Raw genomic sequence first — 23,846 nt, 5'->3', positions numbered from 1 at the left:
AGTAATACGCTAATTGGGAAACCCTCATTTATCACAAAACTCTCTTGGAAACAAGCCTCGAAGGCCGATGTTCATCCCGAGCTCTCCCTCAAGCCACAGGAGAGAGGCAGAACTGGAAGATAAGCAATAGCTTAAAAGTTTGTTGTTTTTTTTTTTTTTTAAAAAACCCAAACTCTTAAGACTACTCACGTAAAGATACAATATCCTCAAGTTCAGTGTTTTTAAACCAAGACACTCGCATCTGTTACAAATGCGATAAGTTTCCCAAGTTTCAAGTATAAAAAAAAAAAATCATCCAGAAAGTGTTTGCCTTCGTTCTTATGCCACTGTACAGGATAATCTTTTAAATTAAACCTGGTGATCCTGAAAAATTAAATAGCGCTTTCACTCTCAGGAGAAGGCAGAACTTAGGTCCTTAACCACGAATGATTATTTTAAATATTTCCAATGACTTGCCGACTACAAGGAGCAAATAAACTCCACTTTACCAGATTAAATTGCGAGGGGCTTCCAAACTACGTGATTCGGGCACGGATCGAGTGACGGGAGAGTAGAAAGGTAACGCTTTTGAACACATGGCAATCCTGAGGCGATAAAAACCGGCCGGCGCCGCAGCACTGTCCCCGGCCGGGCTGCAGGCAGCCGCTCACTGCTTTGCTGATTGTCTGCCCGGCTTTTTTTCCTGCTGGCCTCTTCCGCTGCCTGGGATTCCTCGGCCACGGCCACCAAACACACCTACGGGGCAGAAAGAAAGAGCAGGGATACAACAGCATCAGCGTACGGCAGGAACGTCTCCCAGCCACTCAGAGCTTTACAGTTATTTACGTTCGACCCAAACACACCCCTATTTTTCTAGTCTTTGAAGCAGAAACGGGACTTTTAGATTTCTCCCTCGCCAGTTCCAGACGCGGTATTCAGAGTGCATAAACTTTTCCCCCCTCACCGGCAAGGTCAGCGATACCTCCCGGCGGTGTTAATGTTCCCTCTGCCCTATCAACATCAACTGAAGTTAACAACTTCTGAAAAAATGGAACCAAGGACGCGACACCACGTTTTAAATCCAGCGGGACGAGCAGGTTGCACCGTGTCCCCGAATGCTGAAAGGGCAAACCTAAAGCAACGAAGAGGGTGACTCGGTTTGAAGACCATTTGGCTACAAAACGGAATAAAATACATCCCTCTGTCACCGCCTGGCTGCTGGACAGAGCGATCCGCAGCTCCAGGGAGGGCACTGGGTACCACACGCTGCCAGGGGGGCAGCAGGAGCCAGAGGCTGCGGGGAGACCCGCCGCAGACAGACGAGCATCCTCGTACCCGAGAGCCGCGACTGTCTCTGTCGCGGGAGCTGCTGAGCCCTCCCCTCGCTCCGATTCCCCCCCCGGCAAACAGAAAGCAACTCCAGGCAGTAATTTTTATCTTGGTGTGCGAACAATGAAGGGGCTGCGGATCTACCCTGCACAAAAGGCGGAACCAAAGGAGACCCAGCCCGGGGATCAAGCAGAAAAGCTTCTCCGGAGCCCTCTGCTCTGGTTGCGTCATCGAGGAGACGTGCCTAAACCAGAGGCGAAACAATAAATTGCTCCTAACCCTGCGGTCCTTGGGATGCTCGCCGGGCTCCGGCTGCTCCCAGCGAAGCTGAGCAGAGCCTGCCGTACTGCTGGATCTGGCAAGCCGAGAAGTAGAAGACGAAGGATTACCAGTGTCAGAAACAATAATCTTTTCAACTGTGTGCACAATTATAGCTTTACTTCTGCCTGCTGGCCTCTCAACAAAATTGTCCTGCTTTTTTTTTTTTCTCCTCCTCCCTTCACGTCTCAGTAATGAGAGCCAAACCTTTTAGCTAATTAGCAAATGCCGAAGCTTCCCTTTAAAATATTCCATCAGCGAATTTAAGCTGCACATCAAAACAGCGGGGGACTCCACCTCAAACAGAGCTCAGCTCTGCTCTCCACAAGGTGGATATTTCCACAGCAGAGAAAATATTTCAGCTAAAATGTTTGTCCAAACAACCATATCCAAAAAAGCTGTTATGCCAAGTGCTCTGGACACTGAAAAGGAAAGGAGGGAAAATAAAGGCGCCTTCAGATTTGTAAAGGTCACTTTTGCACGCTCGGAGCTTCCCGGAGGTAGCAGAAATCGCGGGGTTTTTTTCCTCCAGAAGTCTCTGGGAGTCAGAGACGCCGCACGTCGCGCGTCCCAGCATGGCGTGATGGCCCCGGGTAGGTCCCAGCCGTCCTACCAGGATTCCTTGCATAGTCAAAACGCAGGCAGGTCCTTAAGGCTGCTCCGCAGAGAGACATCACCCCTCGGCGTCTCAGTCCCCAGGGCTCCTTTTAAAAGCTAAGATTTCCCGGGCCAAATCCAATTTTGTCGTAGCAAGTGAGCGCACTCAGGATTTTAAGCTCCTACTGCGGGCTAAGGCTGTGCTAAGAGAAACCCCGGGGCCGAGAGAGGTGACCACAAAGCGAATCACAAAGACATGGCAGGAGGGACGAGCAGGGAAGGAGAGAAATGGCTCTTGCGCTTCCAGCTGGACAGTTTGGGGAGAAAAGAGCAAATGTATCCTCAAGCTGAAGTGCTCCAAGATCACCTAACCCTGTGAAGTGGGACAGGGAAGGAAGAGTTGTTTTGGTGACCTATTTCTACCTAAGTGGCAACCTGCCCTTTTATCACAACCATGAATTATTCACGTCGAGCAGGAGGAACACAAACCCTCAGATTTTTTTTTTTTTTAAATAAATAAACCAACAAGTGAGGAGATCAAAAGCCCCATTATAATGGGAGAAAAGATGATGTTTTTCTGTCACTGCCATGGTCAGAGCCCAGTCTATTTTCAAACAGAATAGCCATTTGTTTCCCTCCCAGACTCGCTAAGCTAACAGACACCAGTTCTGCAGGGCCACGCTCCCCAGCCAGCCAGGAGGGGTAGAAACAGTCAAGTTCAGACTCTCTTAAGCTCCTGCCCAACCCCAGTAACGAGGGAGGCACATCCCTGGCACGAATCCTTCCTATTCTTTGGCAGAGGCTGCCGTACGAGCAAGGCAACACAATCACTCAGCGAGATCTCGCACAGGAGCGGCTCCAGCTTTTCCCAGACAAACAGTCCCGCGTTTAAAGCCGAGAAGCGAGAGCCGTTCCTTGCACAAGAGGTGAAATTTAAAGGCAGGGATCCCGCTCACCCCTCTCCAACCTGAAAAACAAAGAGGATCATTACCTCGTCCAGCACCGCCAACACCGCGGCCCTTCTGTTGCTTCTGCTGTTGCATCCCGCCACGGCCTCTGCCCTTGGACACCACCTCTTCTTTCACCATGTCAATTATTTCATCGGGGATACGCAGGTATTTAATCGTGCTGCCACGAATGTAGCACTCCGGCATTCTCCAGAACTTGTCTCCATCCTATTGGGGAGCAACGCGTTAGGCTGCGAACAAACCCAGGTGCTTTTGTATCACTTTTGGGGCATTTGACTATTTCCATCGCTTCTGGAGGGTGTGACAGCTCCACCAATCTTTTCTGAAAGCATTATCTGTAACTAGCTGCAAAAAAAAAGGTGGGTTTTTTTTTTTCCTCCAAAACACGTAACCCTACAACCTGGGAGGGGGGGAAGGGCACTCAGCCACCAGCAACTGTAGTTTCAATTTGTTCCACAACTGCCTCTAACACCCGCAGAAAATGAAAGAAGAAGAGGCTGAGGAAAAAAGCACCTTCCCTTCTCGTATAAGAGGGGAATTGAAAGCGGGACTAGAGAGGCAAACGTGGTAAGTTACAACGGCCACGAACAAGCAACTGGGGCAAGAAGAAGGCAGCTGCAGCACAGGCGTGCGTGCGGCCGGGTTCCTTCTCCAGCAGCTCAGCTGGGAGTCACCTCACTCCTTCGCTCCTCTGGGGTGTGGATGGAGCAGCGAGGCAGGTCCGGAGCCAGCTGGCTGCGGGGTGTGTGCCACCAGAGCACGCTAACTGCAGCTGCAGAAAATAACGAGCTCACAAATTATATATATATATATATATACACACACACAAAGAAAGTCTTCAGGTGCCCGGTTACGGAGCAGCTGCCTCTCTATGTTGTTTCTTAGTTGTTTAACACGTTTCAGGGCTTTCCTAGGATACAATCTATCAGGGCTTCAGCTTCTGCGTAGGGAGGGCAGCTGTGGGAATAGGAACCGAGCGTCGGAGCTGAACAACAACTCGGCTGGCCATGATGTAACTGGGAGGAGGGATGGGGACCCGCCTCGCCCGGCTCCACCACCGCAGCCCCGGCCCGGCAGCGTCTCTGTCAGGGTTTGGCTGTGGATGGGATCGCTCGAGCCCAGCCATTCTCAAGTGGCAGCATGTGGACGAGGCGCCTGTCATGTCCCAGAAGAGTAGATTAAACAAGAATGCCTCATTCCTCCTCTCTTGGGATAAAATAGTCGTTTCCCCCCGCTGCCCCAGGAGTTATTTGGGGCAACTCTGCCTGTACGGGCAAGTCCTTCGCACACAAGACAAGACAGAGAGAAACAGCCCTCTTCCAAAAGACACCCAGCAAACCCCACCCTGCCTTGGATCTGCCTGGCTGCTCCTTGGCTCGGGATGCAGGAAGGGATGGAGCCAGGCTCCCTCGCTTCCTCGTTCCGGCCTCCCCGGAGTAAACAACCGCCCCCGGGGCCGGGGCTGCCCGTCCGCCGCCGCTCCGTGCCATCTAGCGGCCAGTCCCCCCCAGTGCCACCAGTACAACCCCGGCAGCGGCTCCAGCTCCGCTTTCACCCAGGGTTTGGTGTTTTAAAGGCAGGCAGAGGCGCAGCCGATGAGCCCGGCTGCTTTGCCGTGTGACGGGATCCCTGAGATCACCCAGAGGGAATAAAACCTGAGCTACTGCTCTTCCACAGCAGAGCACCGAGCCATCGGAAGGGACTTCCCAAGGAGAAGGACATTATCACCCATGCTTCAGCCATGGATAGGCTTTGCTGCCTGTTACCTCTAACTTCAACAGTGGTTCCCTCCTGTTTGTCCCACCAGAAGCCAAGGTGTGTCCACAAATTTCTAACCCCACTGCTCTGCCCCAAAGGCCCTTCTCAAACCACCCGCAAGACGTTTACTGTCATATCGACATGCACCCCTGCTTCCGTGCACCAGCATATCGCTCAAAACTTTCCTGCTGCAGGGACAACAGGTACTGGGGGTTTGCAGAGAGATTTTTTGGAAGAACAAGGATTTTTGCCAGTGTCTCCCATGGAGCTCTGATGTTCCGGGGCAGGAAAAGAGCAGCAACAGCCGACATCCATCCAGCCGATGCTTCCCACAGCGCACAGCTGGTAGGGACAAGACCAGACGCTTCTGACTGAGGTCAAAGCCCAAAACACAGATCACAATCTTCTGGAGCGACTTTGGCCACGGGCAAAAGTACCAGACGGCGCAGAGCCCCGTCGCAGGTAAACAACAGGCTCCTCCGTTTTGATGTGGAGAGTTAGAGGGTGAGAGACGAGCCAGTTAATAGAAGTTTTTGCAGCGTTTGAAGCAGACCTCGCTTCTCGGAGAGCACGCGAGAGATGAAAGCTCTGTTCTTGGGAAACACAGCTCAGCATCGCGAGCTATTGCACCCCGTCCTGCAGCCCCCAGCCCCACACTGAGAACCCTCTCATGGGGGGAATGCTCACGGTGTTTCTGTGCAGTGCAGAAAGCCACCCTGCCTGAGTGCATTCCTTCATCATGGATATTGTTAATAACTGTATAAAATCTGCATTTCAGGCAGAAGTCACACTTCCACAGGAGTGATGGCCTCTGAGCTATAGCAGAGCTGGCCAGGCACCCTCAGGGACGCTCCCCGAGGGCTCCCGGGGGACATGGAGGGCGGGTGACCCCGACCGGCTGCCCAGGGCGGGGGGGTCCGACCTTACCCGGGATGTGCAGATGACCTCCCGCAGGTTGATGTTCATCCAGTTGTCGCAGCTCACCAGGTGCCCGTTGTACGTCTCCCCGTTCTTCAGCTCCACCAGCTGCAAAAGACGGGAGTCACGGGGCGCCGGCCCACCCCGGTACCTGCCCCGGTGAGCCTGAGGCCGGGGCGATCTGCGGGACCGGGGCTGGGCCGCGCTACCGGTACTCACCATGGGGTGGTTCTGCGCCGTCTTCAGCAGGGACAGGGGCAGCTGTAAGAGGAAGAGAGGAGAGAGGCCTCAGGCACCGCCGGGAAGCAGGCAGGAACCGGGACCGGGACACCGATGGCGACACCGAGCGGGACGCCGTCCCCGCCGCCCCAGGCAGCGGGGAGAGGGAAGCCAGACCCTCCCCGCGGCTCCACCCCCACCCCGGGCCGGCCCCGCCGCCACTCACCATCGTGCTGGAGCCGCGGAGCCGCCGCCGCGCCGGGCGCTGCTGCTCAAACCGCCCCCGGTCCCGCGCGGGGCCAATCAGAGGGCGGCGCGGCCCCGGCGGGGCCAATCAGAGCGCGGAATCCGGCCTCGGCCGTAAAGCGGCGCGGCGGCGCCCGGTCCGCGCCTTTACGACAGTGCCGCAAATTGAAGAGCGGGGCGGGAAGCGGTGGCGCACCCACAGTGCCCCGCGCCCCCTCCCGGTACCCGCGGATCCAGGCCCCGGTTCGTTCCCTTCCCAGACCTCCCCCTGCCCCGCAGCCTCCCCGGGGGGAAGAGTGGATCAGGCTGAGCCTTTTGTAACGGTTTAACCAACTTCCACCGGGGCCTCCTACAGACTCCCCCGGGCCCGGTGGGCGCCGCTCAACGGCGACGCAGCTCCGGGCCCTTCCCCTCCTAGGTCGCCCCGAGGCGGCCCGCCGCCCGGCCCCTCCCGCCGAGCGACTTCCGCTCCGGCGACGGAAGCGGCGGGTGCATGCCGCTCTGTGCGGCTGGGCGGAGTGCGCTTTATGGCCGCGCGGGGGCCGCTCTAGGCGGCGGGGCGGAGCGCGCTCGGTGGTGTCGGGGGCCGCTCTAGGCGGCGGGGCGGAGCGCACTCGGTGGCGGGGCGGGGCCGCGCGCTCAGTGCGGGGCGGCGGCAGCGGGACGGGACGGAGCCGCGATGGAGAAGCCGCGGCGGGCGGTGGTGGTGACGGGTACGGGGCGGCGGGGGGAGGTGGCTGTCCCGGGGGGATACTGAGGGGGTGGCTGTCCTGCCGGGGGGCGGTAAGGGGGAGAATGCGGGCAGTGTGTGTGTGTGTGTGTGGGGTAGATGTGGGAACCTCTTCCCTGAGGTGAGTGAGGGGGGGTGACAAGGAGCTGGGGGGGATGTAGGTGGGGGACCCTTTCCCTGTGGTGAGGGTGGCCGGGAGCTGAGTCGGGGTTTGTGCTGTCCCGGGGACCCCATCCCTGAGGTGACTTGGGGGGGCGGGATGACCAGGGACGAGGGGGGTGTAGATAGGGGACGCCTTACCTGAGGTGAGCGTGTGGGGGGAATGTCCAGGAGTTGGAGGACGGGGCGTAGATGGGGGACCCTTTCCCTGAAGTGAGGAGGGGGGGGTGGCCAGGAGCTGAGGGGGGGAGTTGTGCTGTCCCAGGGACCCCTTCCCTGAGGTGAGTGTGGTGGGGGTAGCGGCCAGGAGCTGGAAGGAGGGGGGTGGGTGGGGGACGCCTTTCCTGAGGTGAGTGGAGGGAGGGCAGGAGCTTGGTAAGGGGGGGTGTCTGTGCCAGGGACCCCTTCCCTGAGGGGGGGGGAGGTTAGATGTGAGACCCCTTCCCTGAGGCGAGGCGGGGGGTGGCAGCAGCTTGCTGAGGGGGTGTCTGTGCCAGGGACCCCTTCCCCGAGGGGAGTGACAGGGGAGACGGCCAGGAGCTGGAGGGGGGGACGCTGTCCCGTCAGGGGGCGACTGAGGAGGGGATGGATGAGGGAGCTGTACCCTGGGGGACCTGTTCCCTGTGTGGGGTGATAAGCGGGAGCCGTGGCTATGGAGGGTAGGGACTGGGGGGCTTTGGGGAAGAGGGTGGGGGGGCTGTTGTGATGAGGAGTGTCAGGAGCTGGGGGGATACGTTGTTTGGTGAGGGGCTTTGCAGCGGCTTTCCTAACCCGTGGCCAGGCAGGGGGGCTTTGGGAAGCCCTTCTTCCATTCCTGATCCTCCCCAGGGGTTTGCTGGTTGGGGAAAGAAGGGGACTGAATCTCCCAAGGAGTGGAAAAAGCACTCAGAGCATGGAGGGGGAGACATTTACTCGCTGACCACCCCATCCCGAGCCATCAAGGTGTTGAAGCTGTTATCAAATAACCCACGCAGCACGGCAGAAGCGCCTCAGGGAAGAATAAGCGAGGGAATGAGAGGCCCCGGCATCGCAGGCGAGAGCTTGTCAGGCTCCTTTCCCCGGGGTACAAAGGCCGGCCGGCTTGATTTGTGGGGAAGGCAGTTCTGTGACAAATGGGGAACTTGGTGAAACTATTCAGGTCTCCCCCCAGCAGCTGAAGTTGAGGCCGTTTGAATAGCGAGTGCGGGGGCGAGGGGTTCGTTGTCGTCGATGCGCTGGAGCGGTTTTAATTGGAGGCAAGTGTCTTTGCAGAGAACAGTCGCAGAGAGCGAGGAAGCAGGTGGCAAATTCTGGCTTTCCGAAACCCGTATCTATTGCTGAGTGGCCGCACTTGGCAGTGACTAAACAGAAAACTTGCCTCAGTAGATACTCTGCTGCTTGCAATACTTTTCCTCTCTTTTTTTCCCCTGTTTTCAGGGAAGTTTGTTTCTCAAATGCAGTGGTTATCTTGTCAGGTCTACCCATATTTGATAGCCTGTCGTCAACATCACGCTAAATTCCTTTTTAAAACTAGCAGTGGCGTGATGTTCCCGTTCAGTTACAAGCATGTGCTCGCTGGGGATAAGTATTATTTGTGTCCAACTTCTTTTTTAGAACTGTGTAAGGAGATAATCCCATAAAGATCTCTGCAGCTGGTTTACTGCTAATGAGCCTTGGAGAGCCCTATTGTGGATGCAGAGGAACTCCTGGGCATGCTCGGTGGAGTTTGATGCTACCGACAAAGTTGCTTATCTTCTGCGAAAGAGATAACATGAGGGATATACACAGGAGATGAGTCAGAGGAGAAATAGCCCACAGTTGTATTTGTGCCACTTTGCTTTTGGCTTCAGAGTGAGAGGGTTACGTGTGTGGGCACCTGTAGAATTTCAGTCTTCCGGTGTCTGAATTGTTAAAAAGAAATAGATGTACTTTCTTTCTTTTGTAAGACTATTACGGTTTCTTTAGGAATGACACCTAGCAGGTCACGATTGTTTCCAGAGAGTCTTGTAGGACATCCCTGACTTGCAGAAACAACCAAAAATGCTTTGGATTATTCGACTTATTGGTCCGTGCTGCCGTTGTAGATTGTCTTAGTAGCACTGGAGGTTTGCTCCCAGGAAAACACATCTACATTTTGATTTTGTGGAAAACTTCTAGAGATTTATTATGGGAAGATATCGACATTGGGTAGATTGTGAGAGATCCATCAGTGTGGATGAGTCCACCTGCACTGTGCAAATTCCTCACGTCGTCGTGTGCAGTATAACCTTGGACTTACTGTTGATAGCAAACAGAACGTTTCCATTAACGTGTCATATAATATTTGTAGTCGCTCTCAAATCCTTTCAAGAGTTAGAGAAAATTTATGTCTCCTAATTGCATTAGGCTCATAAGGTAACCCTGACATTTTAAATTAAAGCATATTGACGTTGCACCCAGATAAATTGCCCAACCTTTGTGTGCTTGCTCAGGAAAAGATGTCATGGATTACTAGTTAACTCTAAGTTATTCATTAGGAAATTTAGACGTGGTGAGTAAGTATTTTTGATAATGCTATCATAACCTTAGCTGCTTGCTGTAGGTGGGTTGTCAGCAGCATTTTGTTTATTTCCTGGTAAGGTCTAACTAATGCTAACAGAGATCTTGGTGAAGACCTGAAAAGAGATGAAATATTTGAGACAGGCTTGCCCTCCTTTGTGGAAGCATTTGCTGTGGGCTAAAACATCAGGAATAGAAAATCCAATCATGACATTGGTCAACTTATCTGTTAATAACAAGTTTTTCTAACCTGGTCAGGAAGGAAAAAAAATACGTTTCCCCAGTGTCCGTTGGGGAAAAAAGAGTTTTTCTTGAGGCAAGTTATTGTTTTCCTTCACGGTAAAAGGTGCATAGTTCAAACATTTCTGTGAAGGTCTCTTATTTAATACTTGGATGTAAAGTAAATAAGGATTGGGCATTAGAAGTGGGTTTTCTTTCAGGATATATAAACCAGAAAAGTGCAGACCGCTTTGCAACTTTAAGTTTAGTCAAACCTGTAAGGATGACTTCATCACTGTGGATTTTTCCTCCTCTTCCAGGGTTTGGTCCGTTCGGAGAGCACGCTGTTAACGCCAGTTGGATTGCAGTTCAGGTAACATTATAACTTCGTTCTTAACAAGTTAAAACAGAACGTTGTGCTGATAATGTATCCGTACAAATTTTAGTTTGCAGCTCTTTTGTAACTTGTTCCCAGTTTATTAACTGAGACCAGCTTGCTCCAGATATCCAGATGGTCAGCTGGATAATGTTTTATTCACTTCTCAGAAAACAATCCCTTAGCTAGTAGAAATTAATGAGATTGAGTTAATGTAGCTGAGGCAAGTAAGGAATTCATCGGCTAACTCCCTAGGTTTGAAAGATGTTAAATGGGGCAGGGAGCCTGGAATCTTCCTCTGCCGCAGAGAATTCAAAATAAATAAACAAACAAACCCAGAAGAATTTTAATGTTTTCTCTCAGCTCTAGCTTGAATCTGGGCGAGTTGGTTAACCTTTAAGCTGAGTCTCCTCTGTAATGAGACTTCCACCTGGTAGTTTTGTGGAGTACTGTAGAGGTGTCCAACATGGGTCTGAATGTCAGGCTTGTGACTCCAAAGCAAAGCAGATGCTGCTTTTTTCCCTCAATTCCTTCTGCGGCTGCCTGTTTTCACTGGTGGGGCTGTGGCGGGTGGATCAGGAGCCGTGGGGGGATCAGGCTGTGTTCGTTGCTCCGGCGCCAGCCTCCCCTCTGCTGAGAAGCCGCAGCGAGTGGTGCTTGGCTGGCGGAGTTGGACCTTGCTGGAGACAGGAGTGCTTGCGGAGGATCGTTACTCGAGCAGATCCTGCACCCTCAAACAAATCAAGTTTATGCCACTTGTACCTGCATATTTGCATGAACGTGTTCGTCTGTGTAACGCACTGATATATTCACAAATGAGGCAAGAAGAAGAAATCAAACTCTTGCTAGATGTCCAGCTGAACTAAGGAATTAAGGCTGCTTGCTGTAAAAGCATTAGCTAGGGACAGTGCTGCCACATTATCCCACTTCTTCCTTATTTGTCACTTCTGGATGTGGTTTATGACAAAGCTACTGGGAATTCAAGGGTACCTTTTAGTACAGTTGCCCAGGGAATTAAATCTATTTTTCTCCCCAACACATCTCTCTTCCCTTCAGAGCTCTGAGATTAATATCTTCTTTAGAATGCTTTTAAATTAAATCACAAACTCTAATCAATTACAGTCTACTAATGTCCAGATGTCTAATGTGTTGGCTGGTATGAGAAGACGAAACCTTTGCCTACAAGACCCTTTTGGAAATGAATTTATTTGAGTTAAGGTTTGCTCAGTTTAAGTTTGGGGGAAAATGCGAGCTGTGTATGTGGAAAAAAAATAATTGCACGTTACTGAAATTTCCTAGTGGGGCTAATTGATTTGGTTTGTTCTTGTGTAATGTCAGTTATTGTAAACAAGCTACTTTTATTCTAGAGAAGATAGACAAAAGTGTATTGTGCTTCTGGGACAGGAAGAGCGGTGGGTGTTCTGATGCTGCTTACAAAAACAAACCTAGTGTATAATTCCTATAAAGAGAAATGGTGTGTTGTTCCTTCAGCCCGGCAGCTCGAGGCACTGATGGCCGCTCAGCTGTGTGGCTGATAGATGAAGTAATCACTTGCATTTTAAGTTCATTTTATGGGCTTGGGGGGTGTTTTGAGAGCATAAAAGTAGAGTTGGTGGTGTGCGATCTGCTGCGTTGGAGCCCATCTTCCTCCCAGTCCTGTTTAATAGCTGGCGCTGCCTTCTAACTAAAAACATAAACTTTGGGGCAGCGGGGAGGATTTGCCTTTCCTTACCCTGTCTCAGCCCTGAGAGGCCCAGACAAAAAGGAACAGCATGTCTTTGAGCACATGCGAGTTGGGCATTGTGCAAGTTTCAGACAGGGGACTTCATGGAGCTGAGTGGACACAAAGGCGTGTCTGAGTTTCTGAATCCCAGACGGTGTGATCTGCATTTTAATAGAAGAAAAATCAATTAAACAATCTTTGTAAATCCTTCCTAGCTTTAGGGCTAAGCTAGTTCTGGTTTATTACATCTTTTATTATCCTGCACCCCGAGGATAAAATTCTCTGCTTTTCTTTCCAGTCCTCTTTTTGGTTTTATTTGGCTTCTTATATAGAAGACGGATACGATGTGTCTTTTCCCTCTGAATGCAGTGAATTTCTAGTACCGCTGCATGTTTTTGAAAGCTAAATGACTTTTACACGTAGTTAACATATCGGGTACCTTAAATAGTGGTAGTAGCAATCTAATAACGTGAAGATGAAACGTTTGGAGACTTTTACACATGGGGGAGAGATTTCCTATAAATTCAGAGGGAAGAATAACTTCTGCTTTCTTTTCCGAAGCTTAGAGTAAAAATATTCTGTGTTACTGTGGATTTACTGTTCCGTGTTTTCATCTTTTTAAAATGTCATTTGAGGAATTTTTTTCCGCTGCAGTTTTTGCTTGGGAGGGACCTTCCTGACAAGAAGAAGTTACTGAAACGGGCTTTCTGCTCAGTTCATTTTCTGGCCTCCCTGGTGTGAGTTAGGTGTAGACACAGGTGTGCCCCGTGGACTGTGAAGCTCATGGGCTCCTGCCTTCATCCCCCACCCCACCTCCCGAAGAGCTTCTGGCTGAGCCGGAGGAGGAGGAGGAGAGAGGTCAGAGTGCGTTTTGACATTACTAAGGACAATTGCTGTCAGGGTGTCTAGACAGACCTGATAAGGATATTAAAGGCTCACAAAGACGACCATTGTTGAGGGGTCAGGGAATCGGTCAAACATGTTCGTTTTTCTATATTTGTCAGGTATACAAGGCTGTGGGTAATAAGTTGTCTGGGGGCCAGCGTACATCTTTATTATTGAATGGAAGCGCGCGAACGCTGTGTTTGGTTAAAAGAAAGTTGTGGATTTGTAAAGCTAAGGTTTAAGGCGTCTGCGTTTGGAGAAGGTAGCTGTCACTGAGATGGCGTGGTTCATAGGGCCCGAGGTTTCTTGCTCGCTGTAGATGCTCGTTCTGTGCAGCTGGTAAAACTTTCCACGATCAAATTCATCTTTAGGAGCTGTTTCACGCTCTTTAGAGAAGTGATGATGAATTCCTACCAATTAACGCTCTGGAGATCTTCCTGAAGAGACCGACTTGTGTTTGAATACTCTCATTTGTAAACTACTTAACTTTATTAACGCACCACATAAACCAGCTAAGGTTTTGACGGCAGATTTGTGTAAAGAAGATGTGATGAAACATCACTTAGCATCCATCTCTGGTAATGAATGTCTGTGTGTGCCAGACACTAATCAATACAGCAAGCCTTTAATATCAGGCTTGCCCTCGGAGCCAGAGCAAGTGATTTATCATTGTTGTTGCTCATATCTGCTGGTCCATGAAAGTCTTACTCTTGCCTTTGCTGTGTGTTCTAGTTATCTTAAATCTTGTTACACTCTCCGTGGTCTGTCTGTACAAGTGTGAAAGGGTTTTTTTTTTTCCTCAGCAAAGAAATGAGTCATGCTGAGAACTACCAGGAAAAAAAAAGGTACTAAAATATTGCTCACATTTATATAGAGGAGGTAGGGTTGTAGTGGGGGAGTCCAAGAACCTCAGCTTGTCCTCTTCTTTCAACTGTCTTTAATTTGAAGAATTTTTAACCTAGGGAAATACAAGATTTAAAATTAGCTATTTTCAGTGAAGCTTACTCAGTCTGCACTCCTTAGCCTGAAGTTTGCCAGTCTAATCTCTGTGCACAGGAAAATAAAGCCTAAGAATCACATGAAAGCGCAGCTCTTGGCTCTGATCACCAAATCTGAACCTGAAATGGAGATAATTTAGATAATTTAATAATTCAAGACTATTTTAAGATGTCCTTTGATAGTTTGATGGCTTCTTACATTGCTGTTTCTACCTCAGATCCACGAGAACAACTACAGCGGTTTATGGATGTGAGAGTTGCGGGTTATTTTGTTGCTGTGCAGGCAGCCCCTTTGATGTTAGCAAAAGTAATCATTTGGAGCTTTTGGCACGAGTAAGATTGCATTTTTCAACCAACATATATCTCAGAGGCGAAGAGCAGCACCAGGTGACAAGCTGCTGCTGTGTGTTAGCTTGTGAGAAGCTGGAGTTGGTTCTTCTAACTGAAACACGGGCCTGGCGATAGAGATGCAAGAGCACGTGAGTCCTTCTGTCTTCGGAGAGAAGGATGCACTTGTAGCTTCTTTCCAGAGCAGAGCGCGCTATAGCAGGACTCTGACTAAGGCCGTTAGCTTTATGGCATGTACAGTCACTTATCAGTCTTGAAAAGCAGCCGTGAAGTTTTTCAGGAGCGCCAAAAAATGTTGTCTTCATTGGAGGGAAACGTGATCTGAGATAGATGCTGTTGGGACTCATTAAACGCGATACCTGAAGGTGCTTCAGCTGCTGGAAAAGTGCCTCCAGGGGTAGACTTGCACAAGGCTCCTAGATTTGAGCTCAGCTGATGATTTTGCTTAAGAACGTGTGGGTTTTTTTCAGAGGTTTCAGACCATGCGGGTGTATCCTTTCCTTGAGTTCTTGAAAGTTTGGGTTTGATGGCTCTGGAAGCTTCCACTTCTGATGGAGTCCTGTTCTGGGCTAGAATGGTAAAGTCTGAAGTACTGAATCAGCCTTGAAATGAAGCCTTACTGGTCAAACTGGTGTTGAAATGGAGAGCAAGGGAGAAGTGTCCAGCACCATGGGCTGTATGTAGAGGCAGCTCACAGTGTTGGGATGATACAATGTGCTTGTATACTGGGGGGGGGGAAGAGATCCTTTCTCTTCCCTCTGGCAGAGGTATTTAACTGACACTTGTTTTAAAAGGTTTAAAGGAAATTGGCTAAGTTTATTGCCTGGATATTTGGGATGTTTTCAGGGCATGGCTTTAGTTAACATTATAGAGGGAGAAATAGTTTACTGCATTAGTTGAACCACGTCAATGGTAACAGCTCATATTCCAAAATTAAGTACAATATATTAGGTATTGGTAAAGCTAGGGGTGGAAACCCGTTCTACATTTTGGAAACAGGCTGTATTGTATTCTGGATTCTGCCAAAATAACAGTAAACCAAGTATGTTGAGGAGGGTGTGCCAGTGGTGCTCCAGGGTCTCATATGAGGAGTGTTTGCTAATATTTGTGGAGACTCACAGACACAGAATCGCAGCCTGGTAGTGTTGTCTCCTCACCCTGAGAGCTCTCTATCTGGAAACAAACGTGATTGTGGCTCTCCAGGCCAGCAGTCCTGAGAGAGAACAAATTACATGATGAATATAATCCTCTCATTTCTACTTTTTCTACACAATACCTAGTTCTTTCAAGAAGTGAATATGACTATACGCTTCTATAAATAATGTAGCCAACCTTTCTTTTGTGTGTGGGTGTTGCTGATAACTGTTGTCAGTTAAATGTTGATTTCTTTGTCGTACACACATCAGAGCAAAACAAACGGTCCTGTGGGTGAAGACTGTTAACACAGGTGGAGAGAAGCCTTTGTTGTTCCCTGTTATGTTGGTTTTTTACAGTGCTGTTTACAAGGTTATACAGCCGGAATGCTAAACTGATGTTAGTCCCTCACAGCAGACTCCCTCTGCCAATAAACTTTCCAGAAGTATCTCCTTTGCTGAGCTTGTGTCTGACCATCTTGGTTTTGTCTATTTCCTTATATTCTTAGGAGTTGGAGAAACTCGGACTGCGAGATGATGTGGATCTGCACGTCTATGAAGTCCCAGTTGAATACCAGACAGTGCAAAGACTCATTCCTGCATTATGGAAAAAGCACAGTCCTCAAGTGAGTGAGTAAAGGGAGGAGGAGAAAAGACAGGGCAAATGGTTGAAATCTGTCATGCTTACAGCAAGGAGCGTAATGTGAAGTCCCATTTTTAACGTATGTGCAGACAGGTAGTCCCTCGCTAACTCTTTTCCTCTTTTGTCATGAGAACATGTTAATTTGTAGAATTTTATAGCTCAGAATAGAGCGCTCCAATTAATGTGAGCAGTCGGTGTGAAGAGGCCACAGCAGAGGGCTGTCTAGACAGCTCACAGTTAGTCTGTGCCACCTGGGCTCTTCCAGCAGTGTGTTCGGCTGTGAACGTGCCAACGTTCATTTTTACCCCAAGTAAATTACAATTTAGGCCAGGAGGGGGTAAAACGAGAAGAATAGTTCTGTACTGGACCCACGAGTTCATTGAAAAAATGACTCGTTATGGTGATATTCATGCAAGAACTCCTGTAACAGCTCCGTCAGTCTTTAACTGGGAACAGCGGGCTGTTGATTCTCCACCGTTTGTGTTTCGGTTGATCTAACTTGTTTCTTTTCTCTTGTAGTTGGTGGTTCACGTAGGTGTTTCGGGTATGGCTACGACTGTAACTCTGGAAAAGTGTGGCCATAACGTAGGTTATAAAGGCTTAGACAACTGCCGTTTCTGCCCGGGCTCTCAGTGTTGCATAGAAGGTGGCCCAGAATGCATCGATTCCATTATTGACATGGACACGGTTTGCAAGAGAGTCTCGGCACTGGGGCTGGATGTCACGGTCACTATATCTAAGGATGCCGGCAGGTATGGGGTGCCAGCGATCGATGGGGAAAATAGACTCACACCACAATGCGTGTTGCCTTCGTGCACAACTCATGAGGCCCGTGTGTTTCATACGCTTTTCACTACTCATGGGGCTGGCGATACCATCTATTTTTCAGTGGTCACCCAATCATTAGGGGGGAAAAAATTTTTACGTTTCTTTGTCCTAGACTTGATTAAAGCAATCGCATAGACTCACAATACCTGGCTTGATTTCCCCTCTCTATTGCAGGATGTTGCTGCAATGCTGAATGATAAGAATATACTGTTCATCCTGTCCTGCCGTTTGCACGCTGTATTTGTCACTTGTTGCTAAATAAGCTCTATTCTTGTATTTCAGATACCTCTGTGACTTCACTTACTACACTTCCTTATACCAGAGCCGCGGGAGGTCGGCTTTTGTTCACGTGCCTCCGCTGGGAAAACCGTATACCGCAGAACAGCTGGGTCGGGCACTACAGGCTATAATAGAAGAAATGCTTGATGTTTTGGAGCATTCTGAAGACAAAATCACTTGTCAGCATGAACACTGAAAGTGGGCAGAAGCTATCCTAGTATTGCACTTCCAAAATTTTCCCTGCTACTGAAGTACTGGGAAAAAACGGTCTGGAACCTACAGGCCCAGAATTGGAGACTTCAAAAAGAAAAAATCTACTTCTAGAAATTGACGTTTTTTGTCAAATGTGTGCATTTCAGCCTAGGCAACAAAGGATTCAAAATCTCTTCTTTAAAACACCTGCAACTACTCATTTCTGAAGTGACTGAAGTGTGTGTGCTGTGCTTTATCCTGAGCTTATCTGTCAGCTGAGTGACAGCTACTGACCGGTCTAATACAGCGCAGATGGAAAGTTTCTCATCTGGACTTGGCGTTCAGGTGCAGGGAATTGATAACCCAGTCTTCTAATGACTAGTTCTTAAGTTGAAAGGTTTGCTTTTGGTTTTAATCCTCTCTGGCCCAGATTATAGGTTGTATTGTAAAAGTACAACTGAAAAGAGTTGGAATGGTGTGGGTTTGTCTCTTGTAAAACAGCGCTTGGAGACGAGGAGTCTTTGAAATGGCTTTGCGGAGATGGAAAAATGTTTTAGGCACTGATTTCTCACGCCACACTGTCCAAATATCCGTAGGGTCCTCTGTAATGTACTGGTTTAACTGGTAGCTGCAGATAGAAGGGATGTGTTTTGGGTTCCTTTTGTTGTGGAGCAGGAGATAGCGCTTTTTTTTATTTTGTACGCAGTATGAGCCTAACTTGCGCCAAATATTTCCAAATATCTTTTTTATTACGCTCTCAATGCCACCTTCCTCACTCCAGTCAACCATATACCTCCTGTACAAAACACATTGTTTCGTATGTGTATAAAGCAAATCATTAGCGGTTAAATAGCTTTGCTAAAGGCCACTTTCTCCGCAGGAGATCTTTATCCTAGACTTGGTGCTAGCTGTTATTTTTAAGGTGAAGGTTGAGTAATTTATAACTTCCTTAGTTATAAATTTCCATTCTTTTTAAAGGTTAGAAGAGTAATGTTTAACTTTAAGTTGCCACCTTGATTTATTATAGGCATAAATATGCAAGAGTGCGGATTCAAAGACATTCTGCCAATCAAATCTAAAATCTTAAACCTCTTCCCACTGTCTGTAAACCAGAGGCGATTATTTGAAAACTAAGAATTTTGCTTAGAATGAGGATTCCGGACGGTTTATTAGTGTCCCCCTCCCAATGGGAGGGTACAAAGTGCTGCTTCTAGTCTGAACTTTCCCAGTAATTAATTTGGGGAAGTGTACTTGCAGGTTCTAAGCAGGACTTCAAAAGCAGTAGGCGCTAGTGGTGCTTGTAGGTTTGCTTCCAAATGACGAGACTCCAGCGAAAGGTGGAGACAAATGACGTTGCAGTGGGAACGGACACAAAATTGGTAATTGGTGACCGGTAGGTCTCATTGAGGGGCCATTTAAATAGAGAGGTCTGCGATTTGATTCTAATACTTTTACAAATATATATATATATATGTAAAACAACATTTTGAAATGTTTTAGAATACCATTATTTTAATTTTTCTAATTGTGAATGATTCTGCTATAGTATCTCTCAGTGAGAGCTGCCGTTAACTTGCTGTTTGCCAGTGGAAGTCTGGTGGCAAAGGAAATACCACTTTTCCGTGTAACCCTTGAGCGAGGACGGGGACTTCTGCAGTTGTAATAACTTTGCTGAGGGGACCTGTGGACAAAGATTTTTGGATAGACTTCTGGTTTACTGAGGAAATTACCGCTGTATTCACTGTACAGGCTTTCCTGATCAAAAGAGTTTGCCTTCAAAGTAAATATTCTCTTTTGCATTCGAATACAACGTAGCACTTGTCAGATTGTCAGCAGGCAGGCGGGCTTTCTGATTAGTAATTTATTATATTTAATATTTTGTTTAAATATTTGTGGTTTGACAAGTTTTCGCAAATAGTTGAGCTACTTATCTTGTAGGTTGATTCCTTTATCTGGTAAGAAGTTTTTGTCAGTGTATCTTAGCTGCTAAACTTTTAAAAGAGGAGTAATTCGCATATTCTGCTAAATTCAGCAATTATTTTAAGTAATTTTCAGTAAGGCTATTTAATTTACACGTAATGTAGATGTGAAAGAAACGGGAGGGGAAGTTCAACAGTTTAGCGAGGTGATAACAAAAGAAAAAAAAATGGTGGTGGGATGGAGGCGGCCGTAGGAAGGGCTGGTTGGAGCCGCGATGCCCGCGGATGCCGAGGGAAAGCTTTCTCTGCTGCCATCCCTCGCCTTGAGCAGAGCAGGGGGAGCAGGTCGGGCTCTGGTGATGATAAATGTCTCTGAGATGATGATAAAGAAGCGGAATGTGCCCTATCTGTCCGTGTCTCTCGAACATTTCTGCTTCCTTTGAGCGTACGAGTGGGCAGCCTTGGAGATCACCCCTGGATGTGGCTCCAAATTCACCGTCAGGGAAGGCAGACGTGGGGAGAACAGCTTTCCACGCCGGCTTATTCCGCCTGTGGAGTTACATCCTGCCCGACATCTGTGGATGTTCTTTCTTGGGTGATCTCTGCTGTCCAAGGGGAAGATCTTGAGCCAGTTTCTGTGCCTGCTGTTTGTCTAAGGACTGCAGTGGTTGACTTTCTACGTGTCAGTGTTAAAAAAAAAAAAAAAAATCTCATTTTTGGAAATACGTTGCTTTGAGCATCACTTCGAGCTGTGTGCTTCCTCATAATCTGTTTTTTTTTTGGTGAAGCTTCCATGTGATCGGTTTCTTAGAAAACATAATTTATTTTATAATCTTTTTGGGTTTTTGAGAATTAGTCCTCAGAGATTGTATTTGTAAAGGGTGTCTTGGTGGTAGAGAAATTTTGTATAGTGAAACTTTTAAAAGTGGCATTAAACTAATTTTATTTAATCTGACCTAAATTAAATACTTTTGGGTTTTTTGAAGTTTTTTGTTAAATTCATTAATTCATAATGCTTTTCCAATAGGTGCATATTTTCTTTGGAAATGCGACTTCCAACTGATGCAGAGCTTCAGAAAGCTGATGTTTTGTGTCATGCTTACTATCTGCTTTCTCTTCCAGATCATCAATAAATAGAATTTGCTAATTTGCACTGACTGGGAGACCTGTTGCCAGCCGCACAAAAAAATCCGTGCTAGCGCGTAAGTGTAGGATATTCAGGTTTAGTGTTAATTACTGTGCCTGCAATTTGTAAAATGTAAAAGCTGGTGAAGTTTTAGAATCCTGTGACTGCAAAATTGTCTCTGGGGATACGCTTCACGGAGAAAAACGGGGCTGAGAATATTTTGTGCAGAAGAGAGAATTTAGGGAGGTTCCACTGTGTCGGGTCTGATGTCATTTTATCTGCTTGCCAACAGCTGGGAGGAGGAACTGGTTAAGGTGTTGGTGAAGTTTGGTGATGACAATTTAATTGTTTCAGTTATTAAATGCTGCGGAGGATTTTGAGGAACTCCAGATACTCGTAAACTCCTTCATAATTTGGCGACTGTGATGTCGGGAGATACTTCCTTTGAATGAAACTTGGCAATCTGCTTTATAAAACCCAGCAAAAAGAAACTCTGAGCTTGAAAATTACCTTAAAGACTTGCAGGGAGCTTGATGATCCTTATGGGTCTCTTCCGACTCGAGATATTCTGTGTTTTTATGATCCCGGTTGAAGGTAAACACCTTCAACCAGGTGTTGAAGCTGTTTGGGGGTTGGGTTTTGGCAGCTTTTGGAAGAGGATATCAAAATCTGTAAGATCATATAGAGCGGTTTATGCTTATCTGGAGTATTCCCCAACCTGATTGCTTCCTCCTAAGCGTGGTAGTGGTGGGAAAGGATGAAAAGGTCATGAAGATGGTTAGAGGTGTTGAGTGTGGTTGGGACATGAGACTGCAGCCGAGAACTGCTGGGCTTCAAGAGTCCTTCCAGGAGGGACCTGACTGAGGGTGTCCAAAAGTTTAAGACTTGGTGAAAACTAACCGGTTGCTCTGCTTTCGCCCCGAAGCGGAGGGAAATCCAAAGGCAAGGTGTCTTAGAGTAAATTGGAGGTAAATGCTTCCCGGCTGACGCCTTGCAGAAACTGAGGCGGCGTTCGCAGCCTCGCGTTGTGAAGCGTAGCCTGACGCGTCGGGTGCTGCCCGCAGCAGGAAAACGGACTCGTTGAACCAGGGCTCTGATCTAATATGTCAACTTATCTTTATCTCCGTAGGGTTTGTACTGCCCGTGCTGTGGTAAGTCAGGTAGGAAACTCTTACTATGTGTATTTCCTTACCTAGACAGTCGGGCTTAGATGTAGCATTCAAACTCCAGTGTGTCTCGCTGCTCTGCCGGTTGCACGGGCAACATTTAACCTTTTAGTGCCTCAGTCGCCTGGCAAAGGGGATTATTCCGGGCCACTGTCAAGCAGTGCCATGCCTGGAATAAAAGCCCAAGAGCTTCCAGGCCTGCAGACTCGCAAATGGACAGCACAGACTCCCAGTGTTGTTATTTTTTTTTTAATGCAAAGGCTAAAAAAAGTTAAAATCCAGTGAAGTTTCTTCTAATACTCAAATAACCTTCATTTGATTTGAGCGCGTGATTCGTTGAGCTGGCACGCGGGCTTTCTTATGAAATGTGTAAGAGGAATTGCAGTAGGAGGAGCTTCTTGAAACCAAAAAAGGGAAACCGTAAAGGACCTGAATTGGTAATTCCCCGCAAGCGCAAGAGCTAGCGCTAGACTAGAGCAGCCGTTATGGCCTGACCCCGTTCTTTCGTGGCTTGACTTGCTGTGACTCCTGCATCTTTTTTATCTTGTAGTGTGTTTCTAACTCGTAGCCACGCAGCTGATCCTCAGACACCGAGCCGCTTTAGGAGCGAGCGGTAGAGTTTGAAAGCTGGCTGGAAACCAGTAAGTTCAGGCGTAGAAAGTACGCTTGTGTGGGTTTTTTTAATTACGATTTTCAGATTTTCATCCCGCAGTGCAGATAATAAAATTGCCGGCAGTTAATTTGCACATACTTTCACAAAGTAACTTCCTTCGTATTGTCTCCTTTACTTACGTTAATATGCTATCTGATAATATTTTAATGAGAGAAATTTCAGAGTTGCGAAGGCTTTCTTTCGTATCTGTTGGCTTGGATAAAATACCCCTAGCTGATACCGTAAGTACGCATCCTGGCATAGATGTATTTGTTGTTTTTGCACCAGAAACCCTAATGTTTTGCAGTATAAAGTGCACTTTTTCTTAAAAAAACCCACTTATGTTCATGTCTGGTTAGTGTCTTATGTGATGAAAGTGATATTCTGCCAAACCTCCAAAGCAGAAACAAAGCTGAGGATATTGTTAATTCTTCATCGTATTAATTGGAACCTGAGATCGGCTTCTGCTCAGTCTATTTTAAGACAAAGTAGAGAAGAAAATGCCTCCCCGTAGGTAGGAATTAAACATAGGAAATGAAACTATACACTCCCCTTAAGTACAACTGTGCTCCTTAAGTACATGTTCAGGTTTTCTATTGCACCAGCTTCTTAAATCGCAAATGTTTACTTTGATTAAACAGGGAGTGCCTTGTCCTGTGCTGGGCTCACCTTGGGGGAGCAGAGTGGTGGTGATGGGGACGGATGAGCCGTTTGCACAGAAGGTGGGTGGAAAGACTGGGCGTTCGGCACTGGGAGAAACTGCCGAACTTGTTCGGGATGCCCTTTGTCCAAGGATGCTCTTCAGAAACTGCACTGAGTTGAGTTCTCGAGGTTTTTCTGACACACACTCGGCCCTGACAAAGGGAAAAACAAGAGTATTTGCCACTTCCTTGTCCCTCTCGGTTAGGCTGGCCAAATTCGTGAAGGTTTTTCTGTCTCTCCTTTATGGTTAGGTGTTTCGTTCGGACTCCGTTATGCATGTTACAGCATCACTCAGCCTCTCGGGTCCTCCGTTCGTTAATTGTGGTGAAATAAACAGTTGTCTGTCTGGGTACCTCAGGTGTTGCCAATCTCATGCTTATCAGGACTCTCGGAGCTACGATTCTAAATCTGTTGGGGCTTCTGTTTTTCTCAGTGTGTTCTTGCAGTGCCTTGTAAAACCAAACAATCTCGTGTGTCACAAAAAGGGCTGTGTAATAAAGAACCGTTAAACGTACTTTCAGCTTGCTATTGCTAGACTGGACTTTGTAACTGAGAATTTAAACCGATGTTTCAAAGTAAATAAAGAGTTTAACTCTGACTCCTGGTGTTCTTTAACAATTGGCGGAAGAAGTCATTTTTAAAGACGTCTTTTGTAGGGTGGTAATTATGTGTCGGTGATCACAGACTGGGCGGATAACGGCATGTTTGGGTTTAGGCCGTTCCCTAAGCACCTGCTGCTGGCGGAGACGAGCCCGTGGACTATGGGGATCCCCTGCCCTGTCCCGCAGGGCTGTTTTTCAGGATGGGAGCAGATGCCATCTCTGGGCTTGTTCTTTTAGACCTCAGCTGCATATCTTGGATGTTTGTGTCGTTTTATTCAGAAGAGCATTTGGAAGTTTTATCTTGCCGTCATCTATTA

The 23,846-nt window shown here is 47.9% G+C and overlaps 2 protein-coding genes across 2 annotated transcripts; one reads left to right on the top strand and one right to left on the bottom strand.

Moving 5' to 3' along the window:
* Positions 1-190: 190 nt before the first annotated feature.
* Positions 191-6,807, bottom strand: LSM4 (LSM4 homolog, U6 small nuclear RNA and mRNA degradation associated). The gene is made up of 5 exons (XM_074565730.1): positions 6,313-6,807; positions 6,087-6,128; positions 5,877-5,975; positions 3,215-3,398; positions 191-735 (listed from the first exon to the last, which is right to left on the bottom strand). Exons 1-5 carry the CDS (start codon positions 6,313-6,315, stop codon positions 647-649), a joined length of 417 nt encoding a protein of 138 aa, XP_074421831.1. The 5' UTR covers positions 6,316-6,807; the 3' UTR covers positions 191-646.
* A 150-nt stretch (positions 6,808-6,957) lies between these two features.
* PGPEP1 (pyroglutamyl-peptidase I) lies at positions 6,958-19,492 on the top strand. Its single transcript, XM_074565669.1, has 5 exons — positions 6,958-7,045; positions 10,278-10,330; positions 15,930-16,046; positions 16,583-16,815; positions 17,174-19,492. Exons 1-5 carry the CDS (start codon positions 7,012-7,014, stop codon positions 17,364-17,366), a joined length of 630 nt encoding a protein of 209 aa, XP_074421770.1. The 5' UTR covers positions 6,958-7,011; the 3' UTR covers positions 17,367-19,492.
* Positions 19,493-23,846: the final 4,354 nt, after the last annotated feature.

The sequence above is a fragment of the Larus michahellis genome, chromosome 23 (genome assembly GCF_964199755.1).
Source record: "Larus michahellis chromosome 23, bLarMic1.1, whole genome shotgun sequence".
Lineage (NCBI taxonomy): Eukaryota > Metazoa > Chordata > Aves > Charadriiformes > Laridae > Larus > Larus michahellis.
The sequence above is the reverse complement of the archived record's forward strand: the minus strand, read 5'-3'. Positions and strand labels throughout refer to the sequence as shown.

Coding starts and splice junctions, on each gene's coding strand:
- PGPEP1 (XM_074565669.1), top strand. CDS start 7,012: ATGGAGAAGCCGCGGCGGGCGGTGGTGGTGACGG. Junction 10,331..15,929: donor CCAGTTGGATTGCAGTTCAG/GTAACATTATAA, acceptor TTATATTCTTAG/GAGTTGGAGAAACTCGGACT. Junction 16,047..16,582: donor GGAAAAAGCACAGTCCTCAA/GTGAGTGAGTAA, acceptor TTTCTCTTGTAG/TTGGTGGTTCACGTAGGTGT.
- LSM4 (XM_074565730.1), bottom strand. Junction 5,976..6,086: donor CGGCGCAGAACCACCCCATG/GTGAGTACCGGT, acceptor CGTCTTTTGCAG/CTGGTGGAGCTGAAGAACGG. Junction 3,399..5,876: donor AGGTCATCTGCACATCCCGG/GTAAGGTCGGAC, acceptor GCTCCCCAATAG/GATGGAGACAAGTTCTGGAG.